This window comes from Phaseolus vulgaris, chromosome 2 (assembly GCF_000499845.2).
Source record: "Phaseolus vulgaris cultivar G19833 chromosome 2, P. vulgaris v2.0, whole genome shotgun sequence".
NCBI classification, from domain to species: Eukaryota; Viridiplantae; Streptophyta; class Magnoliopsida; order Fabales; family Fabaceae; genus Phaseolus; species Phaseolus vulgaris.
The window spans coordinates 25,426,889-25,443,313 of NC_023758.2; the positions used below are offsets into that span (position 1 = coordinate 25,426,889).

The following is a 16,425-nucleotide window of genomic DNA, read 5'->3' on the forward strand; positions in this document are numbered from 1 at the left end:
CGAGTTTCTATCTTGAATATGACGAACTGGGTCTTGGATTTGGTCGATGGAAGAAATAGAAGTTCGTTTGATGAACTCCAAGCAATCTGCAATGGCTTCTGCATAGAAAGAGTTATTCCTTCCATAAGATGATAGCCTAGAATCAGATTGGCCCTTGATTCTTTCATCCCTCACCAAGCCACTTCTGCTGCTGTTGCTGTAGTTTCTTTTGAAGCCACTTTTCCTGCGGAAGACCTTCTTCAGAAGCTGAAGAGCCTGAGCATATGAGAGTTTCCACCTATCAAAGAGGTTGAGCAAGAAGGTGAACCTTTTCCTGAGGCGCAGGAAGTAAAGCCTTCTGAGGTTTAACCTAAACCCTCTACATTTTCCATGGCAAGAAGATGATCCTCTCCCGCTACTAACCCTATTGTAACTCATATGACTCATGTTGTATGTTTTGGCCTAGGAGCTGCGTACAAATATATAAGGTTATTGGATGGTGTGAAGGAGAATGAAGGAAGAAGGTTGGAAATGTCTGGTGCTGCAAAGACAAAGGAGTTTGAGGCGTAAATTGTGATCAGGACTAAGCTTGAAAAACTTGTGAGTTTAAATATTGAAAGGAGCCATAAACAAATAAAGGAGAAGGGTGTTGAATCATTGATTGGTGTGGTAGGGCCATGGGAAATAAGCAAAAGAGAAAAATGCCATCTATTCTTTTTCAAAGTAGGTGACTAAAGCGCCACAAGAATATGATATGAGTAACAAATTGGTGAGATTCCGCAATTGAGTTGCGTAGCATGCATTATAATATGGCTATTCAAGCTTTGTTTGTTAGTCTAACAACGTTTGACTTTTGAATAATTGGCTTTTATGGTAGCTAGATAGTGGCTTCCTTTTCTCATTCTGTCATCAAGTGTTCCATTAAACAATTCTTTGATTCTTGTTTTACCTTTAATGATCATAACGAACTTTGAGACCTATAATCTGTGGTGCCTTTAATCACTGCAGAAAATTTTGTCAAAAGATCCACTAATCTTCCAAAAGAGTAGCTGATCTACAGTTTCCATTCAAAATTTATGTTATCTTTGTCACCCACTCCTAAACTATTAATATTATTGTTCATAACCTCATCCAATCAAGGTTTCTCGTTAGCTCTAGATCAAACCATGTTTGTTCTAGAAAGTGGGATTTGTAATCTCAGCATTGTCTTCTTGTTCTCCATTATGAACCAACATTATTGGTAAAAAAAACTAATTGATTATCTTTAATGTTCTCAAACGGACCTTCTCGGTCGTTCGGTCTACTCTTTTCTCCCTCTTCTTGAAACGATCTTTGTGCTTTCTTTTAGTTGCCTTACTCCTCATCTTTGTGAACTCCAAGCTCGGATTATATCGGCAAGAGGCATTCTGACGTTCAAGTGAGATTTCGGTGTTCCGTACTCAGTGTTATTAGTACTAATGATAACGTACCTGATTCTTGGAATTTGTGTCTATTTATATGATTATCATGAATCTTTCGTTATTGGATCAGATTAAGGTTTTAAATCATGATTAATAGCGTATTACTTAATGTTTGATCACTTATTAGTCTTTTTTTTTATCGGCAAAAAATAATTAAATTAAGATCAGGGGACACTTTAGGGGTGTCCCAACCCTATTACAAATTCCAACATAAAAAACAATAAGCTTACTTACACTAAGAACTAAAAAGAAAGCACACCAAGTAATAAGCACCCTAGATAACTCTACAGCCCACCACCACATCCAATTTACTGCAAAGAAGACTAGCAGGTCTAAAGAGGAAGAAAAAACTCTTGATTAGTCTTGTTAATTATCTGTTTAAATGTAATGATTTTAATCGTGTTGGTTGGCCTTAACCAACGAGTACATTTAATAATATTTTCTGTATATATAAAATTGAAACCAGAAATATTACTTTAAGGAAATAAACTCATTTTCGTTTGTAATATTCTGGGTCACTTCAATGCATAACTAGTGCCTTATATTTCGGATAATCTATTTCACCCTTTTGTGAATGGCGGTTATGATGCTTTCAACTGTCAAAACAATGTTTGTTTGTGTTAAAAGAATAAATTTTGGTATTCCTTCAGCTGTGGAAACAAGCTTTGTTTGTGTTAAAAGAAGTGCGTAGCTCACTTATTCAATTCAAAACTAAAACATGCAAAATATTCAAAAGAGTGCCGACTTCTGAACTACTTATTTGAAGTTTAAGGATAATGAAAAGTAAGAACAAAACATTATCTAACTAGAAGAATGTGTTTTAATGATTACGCGCCAAAGCTTTTAAATAATTAAATGCTTGTGACATAATGTTAATGTTTTTTTTATCAATGTGAAAGATTGATGATTTTAAAATGAGGAACTTGAACATTGATAAAAAAAAAGTTTAATTTTGAATGACCTTGAATAAGCTTTGCACTTTTCCCTTTTTCCAATGTTTTTTGTGGAAAGCGAGAAAATTATTTGCTTTCGGTTAAAAGTGCATTTAGGTATCTCGGAACAGAAATACACACTAGAAAGTACTAAAAGTTTCATAAAAATGAAATTGAATATGATTTTATTGTATACTGTAATGCAAGTCTACTTATTCATCAAAAGAAATTCACCACTTGCTATATGCACATTTATTATTATTATTCTTATTTTTTTTATCAGTAAAATATATGCACATAAAAAAATAGAGGTGACAAAAAAAATGAAGGAATCAAAACATCTCTATTTCACACAAAAAATTATTTAAGTCACTTAAAAGAGATTACTATCAATATACAATTCATTTTGTTTAAAGTAGTAAAAAAATAATATTATAGATAGAAATAAATTTGTCTGAGGAGGGAAATAAATACATTAAGACTTTGTTTAGAAGAAGGTGAAAGTGGAAAATTTAAGAAAAGAAGGAAAATAGAGTAAAACATGATGTTGTTAAATTGAGGAAAAAATAATAGGAAGTAAGTACAGAATTTGTAATAGATTTAATTGATATAATACAACAAATTTGATTGTATATTAATATATTTAGAGAATAATTTAAAAATTTAAAATTAAAAAATAATTTAATATGAAAAAGGATTTTGAAAGTGTAAATTAAAGTTAAAATAAAATAAAAATTATTGTAAAATCTTAATAAATAAAAATAATATTTCAAAATAAAATTATATTAAAATAAATAATCAATTTTATTTTATTTATTGTTTTAATATATTTTTTATTTAACATAAAATATACATTAACAAAATATTAAATTTATGTACTTTTATTAATTATTTTAATATTTTATTTTTATTATAAATTTAATTATTATATATATTTTTAAATTATTTATTATTTTAGAGTAAAAGACTAAATATTTTTTATATTTTATTTAACTATAATCGATTAATTTTGTCTGCTTAATCAATTATAGGTTATAAAAATCAAACTTTTTCACACTTGAGAATAGAAAGTCTCTAAATTTTATTTTCATTCTTTGTGATTTTGTCTCGTTTTTAATTTTTACTCGTCTTTCCTCCCTTAATAAGTTTCAATTGGAAACAACACACATGCTAAAAATCAATAATAGACATTTCAGAATGAAAAGTCAAACGAATATTTTTTGTTGTTGTTGTGATTTTATGTCTCATTTTTTAATTTTAATTGCCTTTCTTTCCTTAATAAGTTTTCGTCGTTGTTGGAAATAAACACATGCTAAAAATCATTAATAGGATTCTTCACTAGAAATTAGTCATTGATAAAATTAGGAAATACTCTGAATTTTTTTCTTGTGAAAATAGATTTTTAATTTATTTTATTATTTTTTATATGTACATTAACCAATTTTAAGTGTTTAGAAAATAATTGAGGGATTAACTTAAACATTAGAGGAATAGTAAATTATTTAAATCATGAAATATTGAATTCACATAAGTATAGAAAAGTACATATTTACATAAATTTCGTATCTCAAAATAAAACTTAAATTACACCATTAATTACTACAAAAGTACAAGTTTATATAATTTTTTGCATCTTGAAAGTAAGCTTAAATTAGACTATGTTAGTGCAAGTTTGTTTGAGAGTCTCACATGAATCTTGAGATGTCACTTGTTAAACTTTTATTTTAAAGTCAATTAACTCTACCATAAAATCAATTGAAACATAACCTAATTCCAAAAATCCCTTGATGTGGAAGAGAACCATTATTGACCACAAAAAAAGTCAACCACACATTTGTGACATGTGTCAAAAGTCAATATATCATGAGTAAAAAAATACATCCCAAAGAAAAACAAAAATTTCAATATAAAAGAGTTTTTTCTTCTTCTTATTTTCTTCCCACGAGCGCGGAACTTGATTAAACAATAATAAAGTAACGGTTCTCACAAGGTAAATAGAAAAAATTGACTAAAATCCATGTAAATGTGCTCTTTACTCATGTGATGATTAGGTTCATACTGCATTTATTGTTGACCTTTATCATCTATTTATTTAAGGACTTTGTTTAAAATTTAACAAATTATTATTATTATTATTATTATTTTATTTATTATTATTATTACATTAAAGTTTAAAGATAAGGCATGTCGTGGGCTTATCTAAGCCAAATATTTTAATAATTAATATATTTCATGGGCATTAAATTGAGAACTCAATTTACTTTTCAATTGAATCAATCCGTAGTGGCATTACATCTTGATGAGACAAAAAAAAATTATTTAAGGATACTTTATTAAGAAATTAAAAAAAAAAAGGACCACACAAAATAAAGTACTAGTTATAAGAAAATTATTTAATACAAGTATCTTAAAGTTATTAAAAATATTCAATAAAAGATAATAACTTCTCGTTGATTAACACACTGATGTATTATAAAAGCCGCTTATCTCATACTTATTCAAGAATTGAACCTATATTTAGTGTATTAACATTTTTGTAATAATGTAATAAATAAAGCAAAGTGATGACCATGAAAAAAAAATTATAACTAATGTAGGAATAAGGTAACTAACATATAAATAAGGTTTATAATTTTGCATTACATTTATAAATTTAGTATATGTAATTATTATTTTATATTTTTTTATGAAATTTATAAATTTATTATATATAATTATTATATTCTTTATATTTGATTATAATATATAAAAATTTATATATATTTTCATGTATATTCGTATTTATTAAAATAGCTATAAATTTATATTATTAATATAAATGTGTAAATAATAATATTATTTTTAAAAAATTTAATATTAAATATAATTATGTGTAAATAAAAAATATGGCTATTTATTTATTAATCATTTCTTACCATGTTGGTGGAAAGTTATATATACATGCACTAAAAGATTATCTTATAGTATCTAAATTCAAGGAAAAATTCAACAATCTTTATTCGAGATACACCTTGACACTTTACTAAGTTAATGAAACCTAGGAGGCCAAAGTGAGAGTCTAAGAGGAGCAAAGTTTGACAAAGCACTACAAAGAGCAAGATGAATACCTAAAATAACTAAGGAAGCTTTGGATAAAGAAGCTAATTGTAGAAAGCAGAAGGAGAATAACTTAAGGTGGATCAACTTAATGTAGAGTTTATTGTGGTAAACTTTAATTGACTATTATTTTGTAATTGGATATTTTCATATGCAATTCCTTTCATTTGAACAAATTAAATAATATTTTTAAGTTTTTTTTTTATGTTTTTTTATCAGTTGACAAACAATTTAAAATTTATATTTGGTGTAAGTAGGGGTGGGAATGGATTGGATTAATCCAATCTAAATCCAAATCCAAATCCAAATAACTGGAGTGGATTGAATTTAAAATCCATATCCACTTTAACTAGATCAAATATATTTGGATTTTTTTAAAATCCATTTAAAGTGGATTGAATCCAAATTAAATCCATTTTGTTAATTATATTAAATCCACTTTGTCAATTACATTAAATCCATTTTGATATGGATAAAGACTAACTTGGCTCAAACTGGGCCTAAGCTGACTCAACCTGAACACAGACCAACTCGGCTCTACATCGGCTCCGACCCAGATGACTCGACATCGGTCCGGGCCTGGACGACTCGACATAGGCTTGGGCCCAGACAACTCAACAGCGGCCCCGACCCGGACGACTCGACATCGGCTCGGGCCCGAACGACTATACATCGGCTCGGCCCGAACGACTCGACATCAGCCTAGGCCCAAACAACTCGACATCAGCCTCGGCCGAACGACTCGACATCAGCCCGGGCCCGTCAACATCAGCTCGGGCCCGTTCGGCTCGACAACGGCACGAGCCCGATCGGCTCGACAACGGCCCGATCGGCTCAAAATCGGTCCGAGCCTGGTCAGCTCGACAGTGGCCCGGGCCCGCTCGCCTCGACATCGGCCCGGGCCCACTCAACTCGACATTGGCCCAAATTCGATCGACTCGACAAAGGCTCGGGCCCGGTCGACTCATCATCAGCCTGGGCCCGCTTGGCTCGACATCTGTTTGGGCCCGGTCGGCTCGACATCGGCCCGGGCCCGGTCGGCTCGACATCTGCCTGGGTCCGCTCTCCTCGACATCAGCCCGGGCCCGATCGCCTCGACATCGGCCCGGGACCGCTCGCCTCGACATCGGTCCGGGCCCACTTAACTCGACATCGGCCCAGGCCCGCTCAACTCGAAATCGGCCCGGGCCTGCTCGACTCGACAATGGCACGGGCTCGCTCGACTTGACATCTAACCGAACCCAGTTTGCTTGACATCGGTCCGGGCCCGGTCGGCTCGACATCGACCCGGGCCCGGTCGCCTCGACATCGGCCCAGGCCAAGTCGTCTCGACATCTGCCCGACCCGCTCGACTTGACATCGACCTGAGCCCAGTTGACTCGACATCGGCCCGGGTCCAGTCAGCTTGAAATCGGCACGACTCGACAATGGCCCGCCCGACTCGACAATGGCCCGGGCCCGCTCGACTCGACATCGGCCCAGGACCGCTCGACTCGACATCTACTCGGGCCCAGTTTGCTTGACATCGGCCTGGGCCCGGTCGGCTCGACATCTGCCCAGGCCCGCTCACCTCGAAATCGGCCTGGGCCTGCTCGCCTCGACAGCGGTCCGGTCCCGATCGTCTCGACATCGACCAGACCCGCTCACTTCGACATCGATTTGGATTCGCTCGGCTCGACATCGGCCTGGGCCTGAATGACTCAAAATCGGCTCGAGCCCGCACGACTAGACATCGGCCCGGGCTCGCACGACTCAACATTGGCCCAAGCTCGAATGACTAGATATCGGCCCTGGCCCCCTCGGCTCGACATCGGCTTGGACCCGCTTGGCTCGACATCAGTCTGGGCCCGCTCGGCTTGACATTGGTCCGGGCCCATTCAGCTCGATGTGAACTTGGGTCAACTTTGCTCAACCTGCACTTGAATTGTCTTGGCTCAACCTGGATCGGGCCAAGTCAAAATCCAACCCAAAATACAAATTGGATAATCCAAAAATGTATCCAATCCATATCTCATCCATATCCAATTAAATGGATTGGATTTAAAATCCAAAAATATGGATTTGGATTTGAAATAAATCCATTTAAATGGATCAAAACTAATATGAATTTGGATAATTATGGATTGAATTTTGTAATTTGGATTTTTTCCCACCTTAAGTATAAGGGTACCAACTCATTTAAATTGTCATCCCACAAATAAGATTTTTTTTTATGTAATGGTTATAGTCTATATAGTGTCAATCTTAACTTGATAAATTGTAACCAAAAGATTCCCCTACAAAGCGAAAAGATCCAAATAATACCAACACAGACAACATTGAGGTTTGTTATCCCATAAAACAAAAGTCGAGTTGTTACTAGGATTCACTCGCTACTCCATGCATACCAAAAGAACTTCACATTTTGAATTACTCTTTTAACATAAGACATCTTGCCTTTAAAAATACAATTATTTTTCTCTTTCCAAATACTCCATATTAAACCATCAAGTTTGTCACTTATACTTTTACTCCACCAACCCCAGAAAAAATGTTAAACAAAGTTATGTTATACACGTGTAGAATAGGTGTTCTAGTGATTATTCACTATCATTACATAAGAGGCACTACAATTCATCATATTGATGTTGTTGTTCTTTCTCTATCCTTAAATCTTGAACAAAATCATAAACAAATTTGATAATATATTATTTATCTTTCTTTTCCTCTATTGAGAGTCATCTCTCTACATTATTTTAGTAATAATTCAGAAATAATATTTTATTCTCAACTTTCTTTCCCATTCAAACAATTTCCTTTTCTATCTATATTTCCACACTCATCTATCATTCCTTCATTTCCCCATATTATTAATGAGTTGTGAATGTTATTTTGATATTAAAAATAATCAATTATATATATCATCAACTACTTTATTTTTCCCAATCCATTAGTTTTTCTCAAAACCTCGTGTTTTTTTCCATTTTTTTACCCTTCTTTGCGATCCTAATTCAATCCAACTTCAAGTACTTTCGGTATCACAAAACTTTCTTAAATCTCTCCAGCAAACTAAACAATATTTGTATTGTTGTACTTTCTCCATTTTCCTCTAATCTCTATATACAGAATTTAAGATATTATACCACAAATTGTAGTTGTGCTGTAAACACTACAATTTCACTTCCATTTTCCCAACAAATGTCTGATTGAACATGTTAATATCCTTAACATTTAATCCTCTTTAGTTCTTTGTTAAACATTGTCGTTGTTCTCAAAACCCAAAACCCTAATAATATTAAACATTAATATCCTTAACATTTAATCCCCTTTGGTTCTTCGGTAAACAAACCTTTGCCCATTTGCCCAGTATATCGTCCTCTATCTCTCTTTTCCTCCCCACAAAAACCTACTATGGACAACCACTATCTTTCTAGCAACAACAAATGATATTTTGAAGAAAGATAGAAAGTAAATGGAACGAGTAGTCAAAACTGAATTTATCATTGAAAAATTAACTTTCAATTCTTAAACAAGTTCATACATTCTCATTATACTCTTAATAAATGTCCCATCAAAACATCTCTTTAGTATGAGTTTAGTATGACTCCTTTTTATTTCACGGATCAGAATATTCTTTTAATCTTAGTTCATACTTTTCTAGCGATCCTTACTTCACTAATCACTTTGACACCAAAAAGGTCAAAAGTTTAATGTAATCTCACTATCCACGTTACAATATTACAACATTAATCCTCCCCAGCAAATACAGAATTCTACCTAACTCATATTAACAAGGTTAATAGTTATACATGATTTTTAACTTAACTGGCATGAAATAAATGCTACGCTAAGCCAGATATTGGCATGAGTTTTACAGGCAGAAATAATTCTTCTAAATGGTTTCCGGGTCAGCTATCCTACATATATATATATTGGTCAAAGAGAAAGTCAGCAAACCATAAGCAACTACTATTCTGACTGTTCAAATGGTACACGAACAAACAACTGCCCATGCAGCGTCACCACCGCCGACGTCTGATGAGGATCAATTCTTGAGGGCAAGCTGACAACCTGAATTCATAAAATTTCTTCGTGTTAAGAGTGAGAGGGAAGAGTAACATGACATAATATTCCAAACCCAAGAAAAAGGGTTTAAATGAGGATTGTATTTTGCCTTTAACCGTATCAATTACTAACAACTAGGAATATTAGAAAATAAACTTGCAAGTCTAGTGAAGCAATGTAATAGTTTGATACAGACACGGATGGTCGTTTCACTCTATATTCTTCGGTGTTTTGGTATGATGATTACAATAGCAACAAGAACAGACCGCTGACTGTTAGAACATGTAAAAACACAGATTGCAGGTTGAAACAAAAGCAGTAGTGTATAAATTTTCAAAGTAAGACACTTTTTGTCATTGTTGAAGAAAAATTAAATATACCTTTTTGAAAGGTGTTACACCCCAAGGATTGTTGGGATGCTCTGGCTCACCACTTATGACTAGGCGTCCTGCTGGGTCTGACTGCACACGAACCTGTTTTTAAAAAAGCATCCACAATTCCATTTCAGATTTTCGTAATTTTTTTCAGTATTGTAACTTTCTTTTTGAAGAGAAGAGGCTTTTATGAAATACCTATTTCTGGAGATTACAACTAAAACCGATAATCTATTAAGTGTCCTGAGTTAGCTCATGAACTACTGATAGGCTGGATATGGAACAATTTGAAGTAAAGAACCTTTTTTTTTCAAAGCTCAAGGTTGAAGGGGAATATTCCAGAATATTCAACAGGTAAACTTGTCCTAATATATGCTGAAATTCGCACTGACTAATGAATTTGGTGTGCCTCCCATATTGTAACTTCCTCTCAAAGGAAAGGGGAGGAATAGAAAAAACAATATGCTTAATTTTTTATAATAACACAGATTAGTACAGACAAAAGAAATATGACACCAGAATGCATACCTCTTCCCGCAGAAGGCCAGGAACTAAAGCATATACCTCAAAACAATCTTTCTGCACAGAAGAGTTTCCATTGAAATCAGTATTACATACATGGCTTATAGGCTATATGATCACAAGATGCAGAACTTACAGTTTTTTGTACATTGACTTTTACCCAGTCAGCAGGAGGTCCTATATCAATCACAGTAGTGTCCAATCTAGCAGCCACACAAATCAACAAAGGTGAGAAAGTCAGCAGATAAACCAAAGTCCCAAAGTAAACACCTCCTAATTTTAAGTAAAGAAACTGGTTGGCAAAACGTTTCACTAATTAATTAAACAAATATATAAACAATAATTAAGTACACAGAACACACAAGAAAAGAGATTGAAAATGAAGTAACCGGTCTTAACTGTGGTTTAGAAGGTTTACTGCGTGCAGCTTTGACTGCATTATCCATGTAAGGTGAAGATGGTTTTTTACGTTTGTGCAAATCTGAGACAATATGGAGATAATCGAATTCTGAGAATTGTTTAAAACCTGCTATACTGTTAAAAATGGAAGCAATAGGATGAAAGACATACTGATGCTTTTAAGCTGCTTTTCACGCTTTTGCACAGACACGGAATTCCTATCCTAAGAAAAAGAGAAGTATTAAACAATTATATGGAGATCAAAACAGAGTAACAGACGATAAAAAAGAATTCACAGAACAAAAAACAATAATTCAAAATTCTCCAGACCTTAATAATGGGGTCACTGACTTCACCATTCCCTAGGAGACGTTGTGAGTGCCAACCCTGCATAGCCCGTGCTGCAGCATCTCTCCGGGCTCTACCTGATGCTGAAGCCTAAATTTGCCCATCATTTAAAAAAAAGTTGCAAGACACAAGCTAAGAGTCACATCACAGGAATATTGACAGAGAGCAATAGTACAAAATAAACAAAATCCAAATGCAGAAAATCAATGAAACTATGCCGATGTCAAATGAGGTTTTCCAATAATTCCCGTTCTCATATCGGGGAATTTTATGAGAATGGGCCTTATATTTGCTCATGCAATAGAAAGCTAAGGTATAAATTACAAATTACCTGATTTTCAATATTTATAGGCTCTGGGAGAGAAGAAATCGGCACATTTAGCTCACCACCTTTTATTTTATGTCTTTCATAATCAAGAAGTGCCTGGGGTAGGATATCACAAACAGCATGAATGAAGGGTTAAATAGCATGGATAACAGCTGCATAGTTCTGAAAGCACAATATCTGATCAATTTTCATACATTAGCAAATAGAAAAAATACTAATGAAATAAGCATTTATCTCATTTTAACCTCTAAAACAAGCATGGTCAGGTATTTATAGCTAACTGTGAGAAAGCAAACAAATATGAAATGTATCCCATGTCACTGAGAAGTACTGAGTCAAGAGAAAATTTTGGCACAAGGAAACTATGTAAATGGTGTGAAATCTTCATTGATAGGGTCATAGCATGAATATCATCATTGTAACAGCCAGAAAGAGAATGATAACAATGTAAACAAATTGTAAAAGCAATTCAGGTATGCTTATTACCTACATCAATGTCAATCTTCAAGGACAAATAAAAAGACTACTTATAAGCCTTAAAGGAACATCAACCAAGCACATATATAAACCATGTAGAATCAGTGAAAGCAAATTAATAAAAAAGGAGAAACTGAAGTATAACTAATATACGTAGAATCACCTTCTCATAAAATCCCCGGAAGGTCCATGAGACTGTGGTGCATGTCCTGCATAGTTTGAGAACATTGCACTGTGTTAATATATTATACATTATAATATCTATAATAATTCCATTCAGACGGCTCAAATTATTTTCTGAAAACCTCCCCAACCCCCAGCCACCCAATGAAAAGGAAAAGAAAATTGAAAAAGAAGGGCAGTTGGGTAGGATCTGGGGAAAAGCCAAAACAATGAGGAAATATTGGAAGACCACAAGAAAACCATGTCTTAAATAATGAAAACAGCTGGTTCAAAATTAAGCTAATATGATTTCTTAAGTCAACCATTCACAGTTCAATAGATGCATCCAGCACTCCTTGTTTCCCATCAAAACTTAGAACTTTAAAAAACACTTCAATTTCTCTCAACACCCTTTCCAATATATACTATACTTCCAGTGTGGCTACACTTAGAAAAATAAACAGAAGACAGATAAAATCTACACTGAAGACAAATACAAAAAATACATATAGAAGAAGACTTTGATTTCAGAGCCATAAACAAGATAAAGATATTGAAAGTGCATGTCAATCCTTACTTCGGAGGTTTGAAAGACTCTCCCACTTGCCGCCATAACTTACATGAAGTCACCTATTTATAAATATAAGGCAGTTAGGTGTATGTCTTGGAAACATCAAAACAAGAGATAAATAAACAAACTAATTGCTTAGAGTGTAACCGAAGTTAATTTGGCTCAAAAGACAACTCCTTCAATTTTGCTCATCCAATTGTAAAAGTACAGGGCATCTATTGAACAACTGAAGAAAATTAAACAAATTGTATAACTAAAATAGTAGCCAGATTTACAAAGTGTTAGGTGCATCATGACAAACTATTCATTTGTAAATTAATTAAACAAAACCAGATTACAGGATTATTAATTGAGTATTTGGAAAGCTGGTATCTTCACACCACTAAGAAACTACATCATCTAGGATTTCTATGTTAGGAATGCTATCATATCATCAATACAATTAGGATACTAGGAATCTTAAATCTCAAAGATGTTCTAAGTATATTTTGAATTATGTTCAGTTGACAGGATTAGTGACAAAAACAGGTCATGGATGATATGATAGTACTCTCTGGTACAATGTTGAGAAAAGAGAAACTGAGAAGGAATATAATTATACACAAGCATTCTTATTTATAGTGAAGAAAATATCTAACAATAAGAAACAAAATCAATATCTAAAAATGAAAAATATTAGGTAAGATATTTCCCTATCAAATCATATCAGATCTCCCAATTTAATGTATTCAAATCATATCTCTAACATGTTTGTTTTCATACTATACACTAGCAGAATAAAATACCTACAGAATGATAACAGAGTATGACATGTACTGGTGTGAAGAATAGTTAACATGTACAGCCTGTTAATATTACTTTTCCTTATTTAGATGGTTTTTTTGCCATATTCTGTTAGGAATTAATTAATTAGACTCAAGGCATTGGTTGTCAGATTGATTATATAGTTGACTTCCGTAGAATAGGGATGTGTATTCTGTAAATACACTTTGAGATATATCGAACGAACAACAACTCAGCCAGTTTTTCAATTGCAATAAATACATGCTAGCTAGACAGCTCAAAGACTGTCAACAAGCTAAACCAGCAACCTCCATGTGAAATTGCAATGAACTTCTACTGTGTAAGAGATCCAACAGGGAATAAAAAAATGAATACCTTATCATAGCCACCCAATCTCGTTACAGCTCTCCACAACCTAATATTAACCCACAAGTAAGCATTATTTCAAAGTGATCATACTATGGACTAGTGTATTTATGTCATATTTAATGATAAGAAGTTTAAATAAACATGAATAACTCACTTAAGGCAATTTAGTCCTTCTCCATAAAACTTAGGATGTTTGAATTCCAAGCTCCTCTCCCTAAAGAAGTTTTCAAGCTCCTTCATAAATGCTGACTGGTCCTCCTCGGTTCCTGACTCGTTACCATCATAGGAATGGTCAGCATCCAAGAAAAACAAGTGCTTTGAGTTTGAATTCCCATTATCAGCAGGATCGGTAGCTTGCTTTTCATCAGCCTTATTCTCAACTTCTAATACATTCACAAATTCAGTGTTTGTATCAGTAGGAGCAGGTTGTGATATAGCAGGTTCATTATGACTTGCAGGCATTGGGTCACCATTGTCGCAAGTTTTACTGTCAACCACTCCACAGCCTTCAGGCTTCACTTCCACAGCCATTTCAACATCATCAATACTATTCCGACAAATATCATCACTATTCTCAACCTTTTTATTAATTGTGGGAAATTCTTCAGCTTCCCCCTTCGCTTTAGAAGCTTCTTCACACTCAGTCGTATTCAAAACCTGAGTATGAGCCTCTGCTGGGACAGAGTGAAGTGTACTTTGAACATCCTCTTGTGGAATTCCTTCTGAAACAACCTCAAGTTGCACATTTTTATGTTCAGCAAGTGGCTCTTCCTTCTTATTTTCAGCAAGATTTGACCCATTCTCAGCATGATTTAACCCATTTTCAACAAGGTTTGACGTTTCCTCTACTGGAACAGGAGCAGAGACAGCTTCAGGCTGAACTCGATCCTTTGTATCAACCAACAGCTTGTTCTCTTCCACGACCGAGGGCTTGCCCTGGCCAGCCTCTTCGTGTTCTTTTGCATCACTCATTTGCCAATTTTAATCGTGCATGAGAACACAGCAACCTCCTACACCAACCCATGACAGTGATTTCAAAAAATAAAGCTCACACTCAAAACAAAAGCAACCAAAATACACAGAAGGGAAATTTTGAAAATAAGGAGAGAGAAAAAAAAATTAAATCCTACTGAGTGCAGACAATCATGGTTGAATTACCGCCATTAAAAGATGAAAAAGGCGCCACAGAACTATGCGCTTATGAAATTCACAAAACTGAAAATTTTGCTAACGAAATTCTTTGCAGGCATTTAGGAAAACAGAATAAATCAATTCGAAGTAAGACAACAAAAAAATGGAAGGAAGACTATGTAGCATTACCTGTACAAATTGCAATTGAAGGGCAAGGGAACAGCGTGAGCAGAAAAAAAAAAAACTAAAATAGAAAACGGAGGTTAGATGAATTTGAAAAACCCTAATTGTTTGTCCTCTTCTCTGCGGTTTACAGGAATTTTCATCCCAACACCAATTGCTGGTTGAAGCGGCAGAGTTTGATGCGTGCTTGGGTGCACGCGCCACGCGCCGCGCAACTACAGGGGTTGACCATACGACGTCGTTGCTGTCAGGACTCTGAAACGATCTCAGAATTTTGGGCCTAGCATTTAGTTCGTATCTTATTTCTTTCAGCCCAAAGATCATGTATCCCTACATTTTTCTTACTGCACCCCTACACTCTTTAAAATACCCAAATTACCTTTGATAGTTTTGGATGATTCTGGAATAGGGGTGTTATGTAAGTAAAAGGCATTTCCAGAATAGAAAATCCAAAAAACTAAAAAAGTCATTCTAGAATACTTTTTATGAAACATATTTTTTTATTTCTGGAATAATAAATCTGAATTCATAAAATATATTCCAGAAAGTATGTCGTAGGAATATTTCATAAAGAGTAATCCAAAAATTATTTTTAAAATGAATAAAATAGTATTTTCAGAAAACGATGGAGTGTAAGGATAAATTTGTTTGGGTGCAGAAAGAAATACCCTGAGTCTTTTCTTCCCCTACCGTAAACACTTAGTCCAGCACCTCCAAAAGAAAGTGTTAAATGATCAAAATTAACTTTTTTTTTGGGAATAAGTTTTTTTAGAAAAAAATATATATGGATTACAGCAAATTTTGGAAAGTTTTTAAGAAGAAGTTTATCTTTTACACTTTTTATAAATGGAAGACGATATAGCAGGAAGAAAAGGCATTTGGGCCTAGCGAGAAGAAAATTTATCACTATTTCTTTTCTCTACCTCCGTACTTTTCTTCTGCATCCTATAAATATAAATATGCAAATTTTTATTTTGTTTTTTAATTTAAAGTTCTTTTTTAGATTTTATAATTTTAAAAAAATTCAATTATATAATCTCAAAGTCAAAATTATCTTGAAATTATATAATTTCATTACACAACGACATACTCATTATTTTTTTGGTTTAAATTTTTCGCCTGCTTGAGTATGGGGTCAATGTAATATCGAGTTATCGAGATGCCAATACTTCATTTGGCATCTTGCCGATATACATTATCGGTCCCTAAGAGCAATGTTTTAACAAACCTTGAATAGTAAACAACATGTAAAATTGTGATAGAGGCA

General features: G+C 34.0%; 1 protein-coding gene across 1 annotated transcript; it reads right to left on the bottom strand.

The window, feature by feature from the left end:
• Positions 1 to 9,143: 9,143 nt before the first annotated feature.
• Positions 9,144 to 15,415, bottom strand: LOC137811060 (AT-rich interactive domain-containing protein 6-like). Its single transcript, XM_068612638.1, has 13 exons — positions 15,165 to 15,415; positions 13,999 to 14,854; positions 13,851 to 13,890; positions 12,699 to 12,751; positions 12,123 to 12,168; positions 11,486 to 11,578; positions 11,137 to 11,244; positions 10,978 to 11,029; positions 10,807 to 10,888; positions 10,544 to 10,610; positions 10,414 to 10,464; positions 9,892 to 9,984; positions 9,144 to 9,517 (listed from the first exon to the last, which is right to left on the bottom strand). The coding sequence occupies exons 2-13, from the start codon at positions 14,814 to 14,816 to the stop codon at positions 9,416 to 9,418; spliced, it is 1,605 nt and encodes a 534-aa protein (XP_068468739.1). The 5' UTR covers positions 14,817 to 14,854; positions 15,165 to 15,415; the 3' UTR covers positions 9,144 to 9,415.
• Positions 15,416 to 16,425: the final 1,010 nt, after the last annotated feature.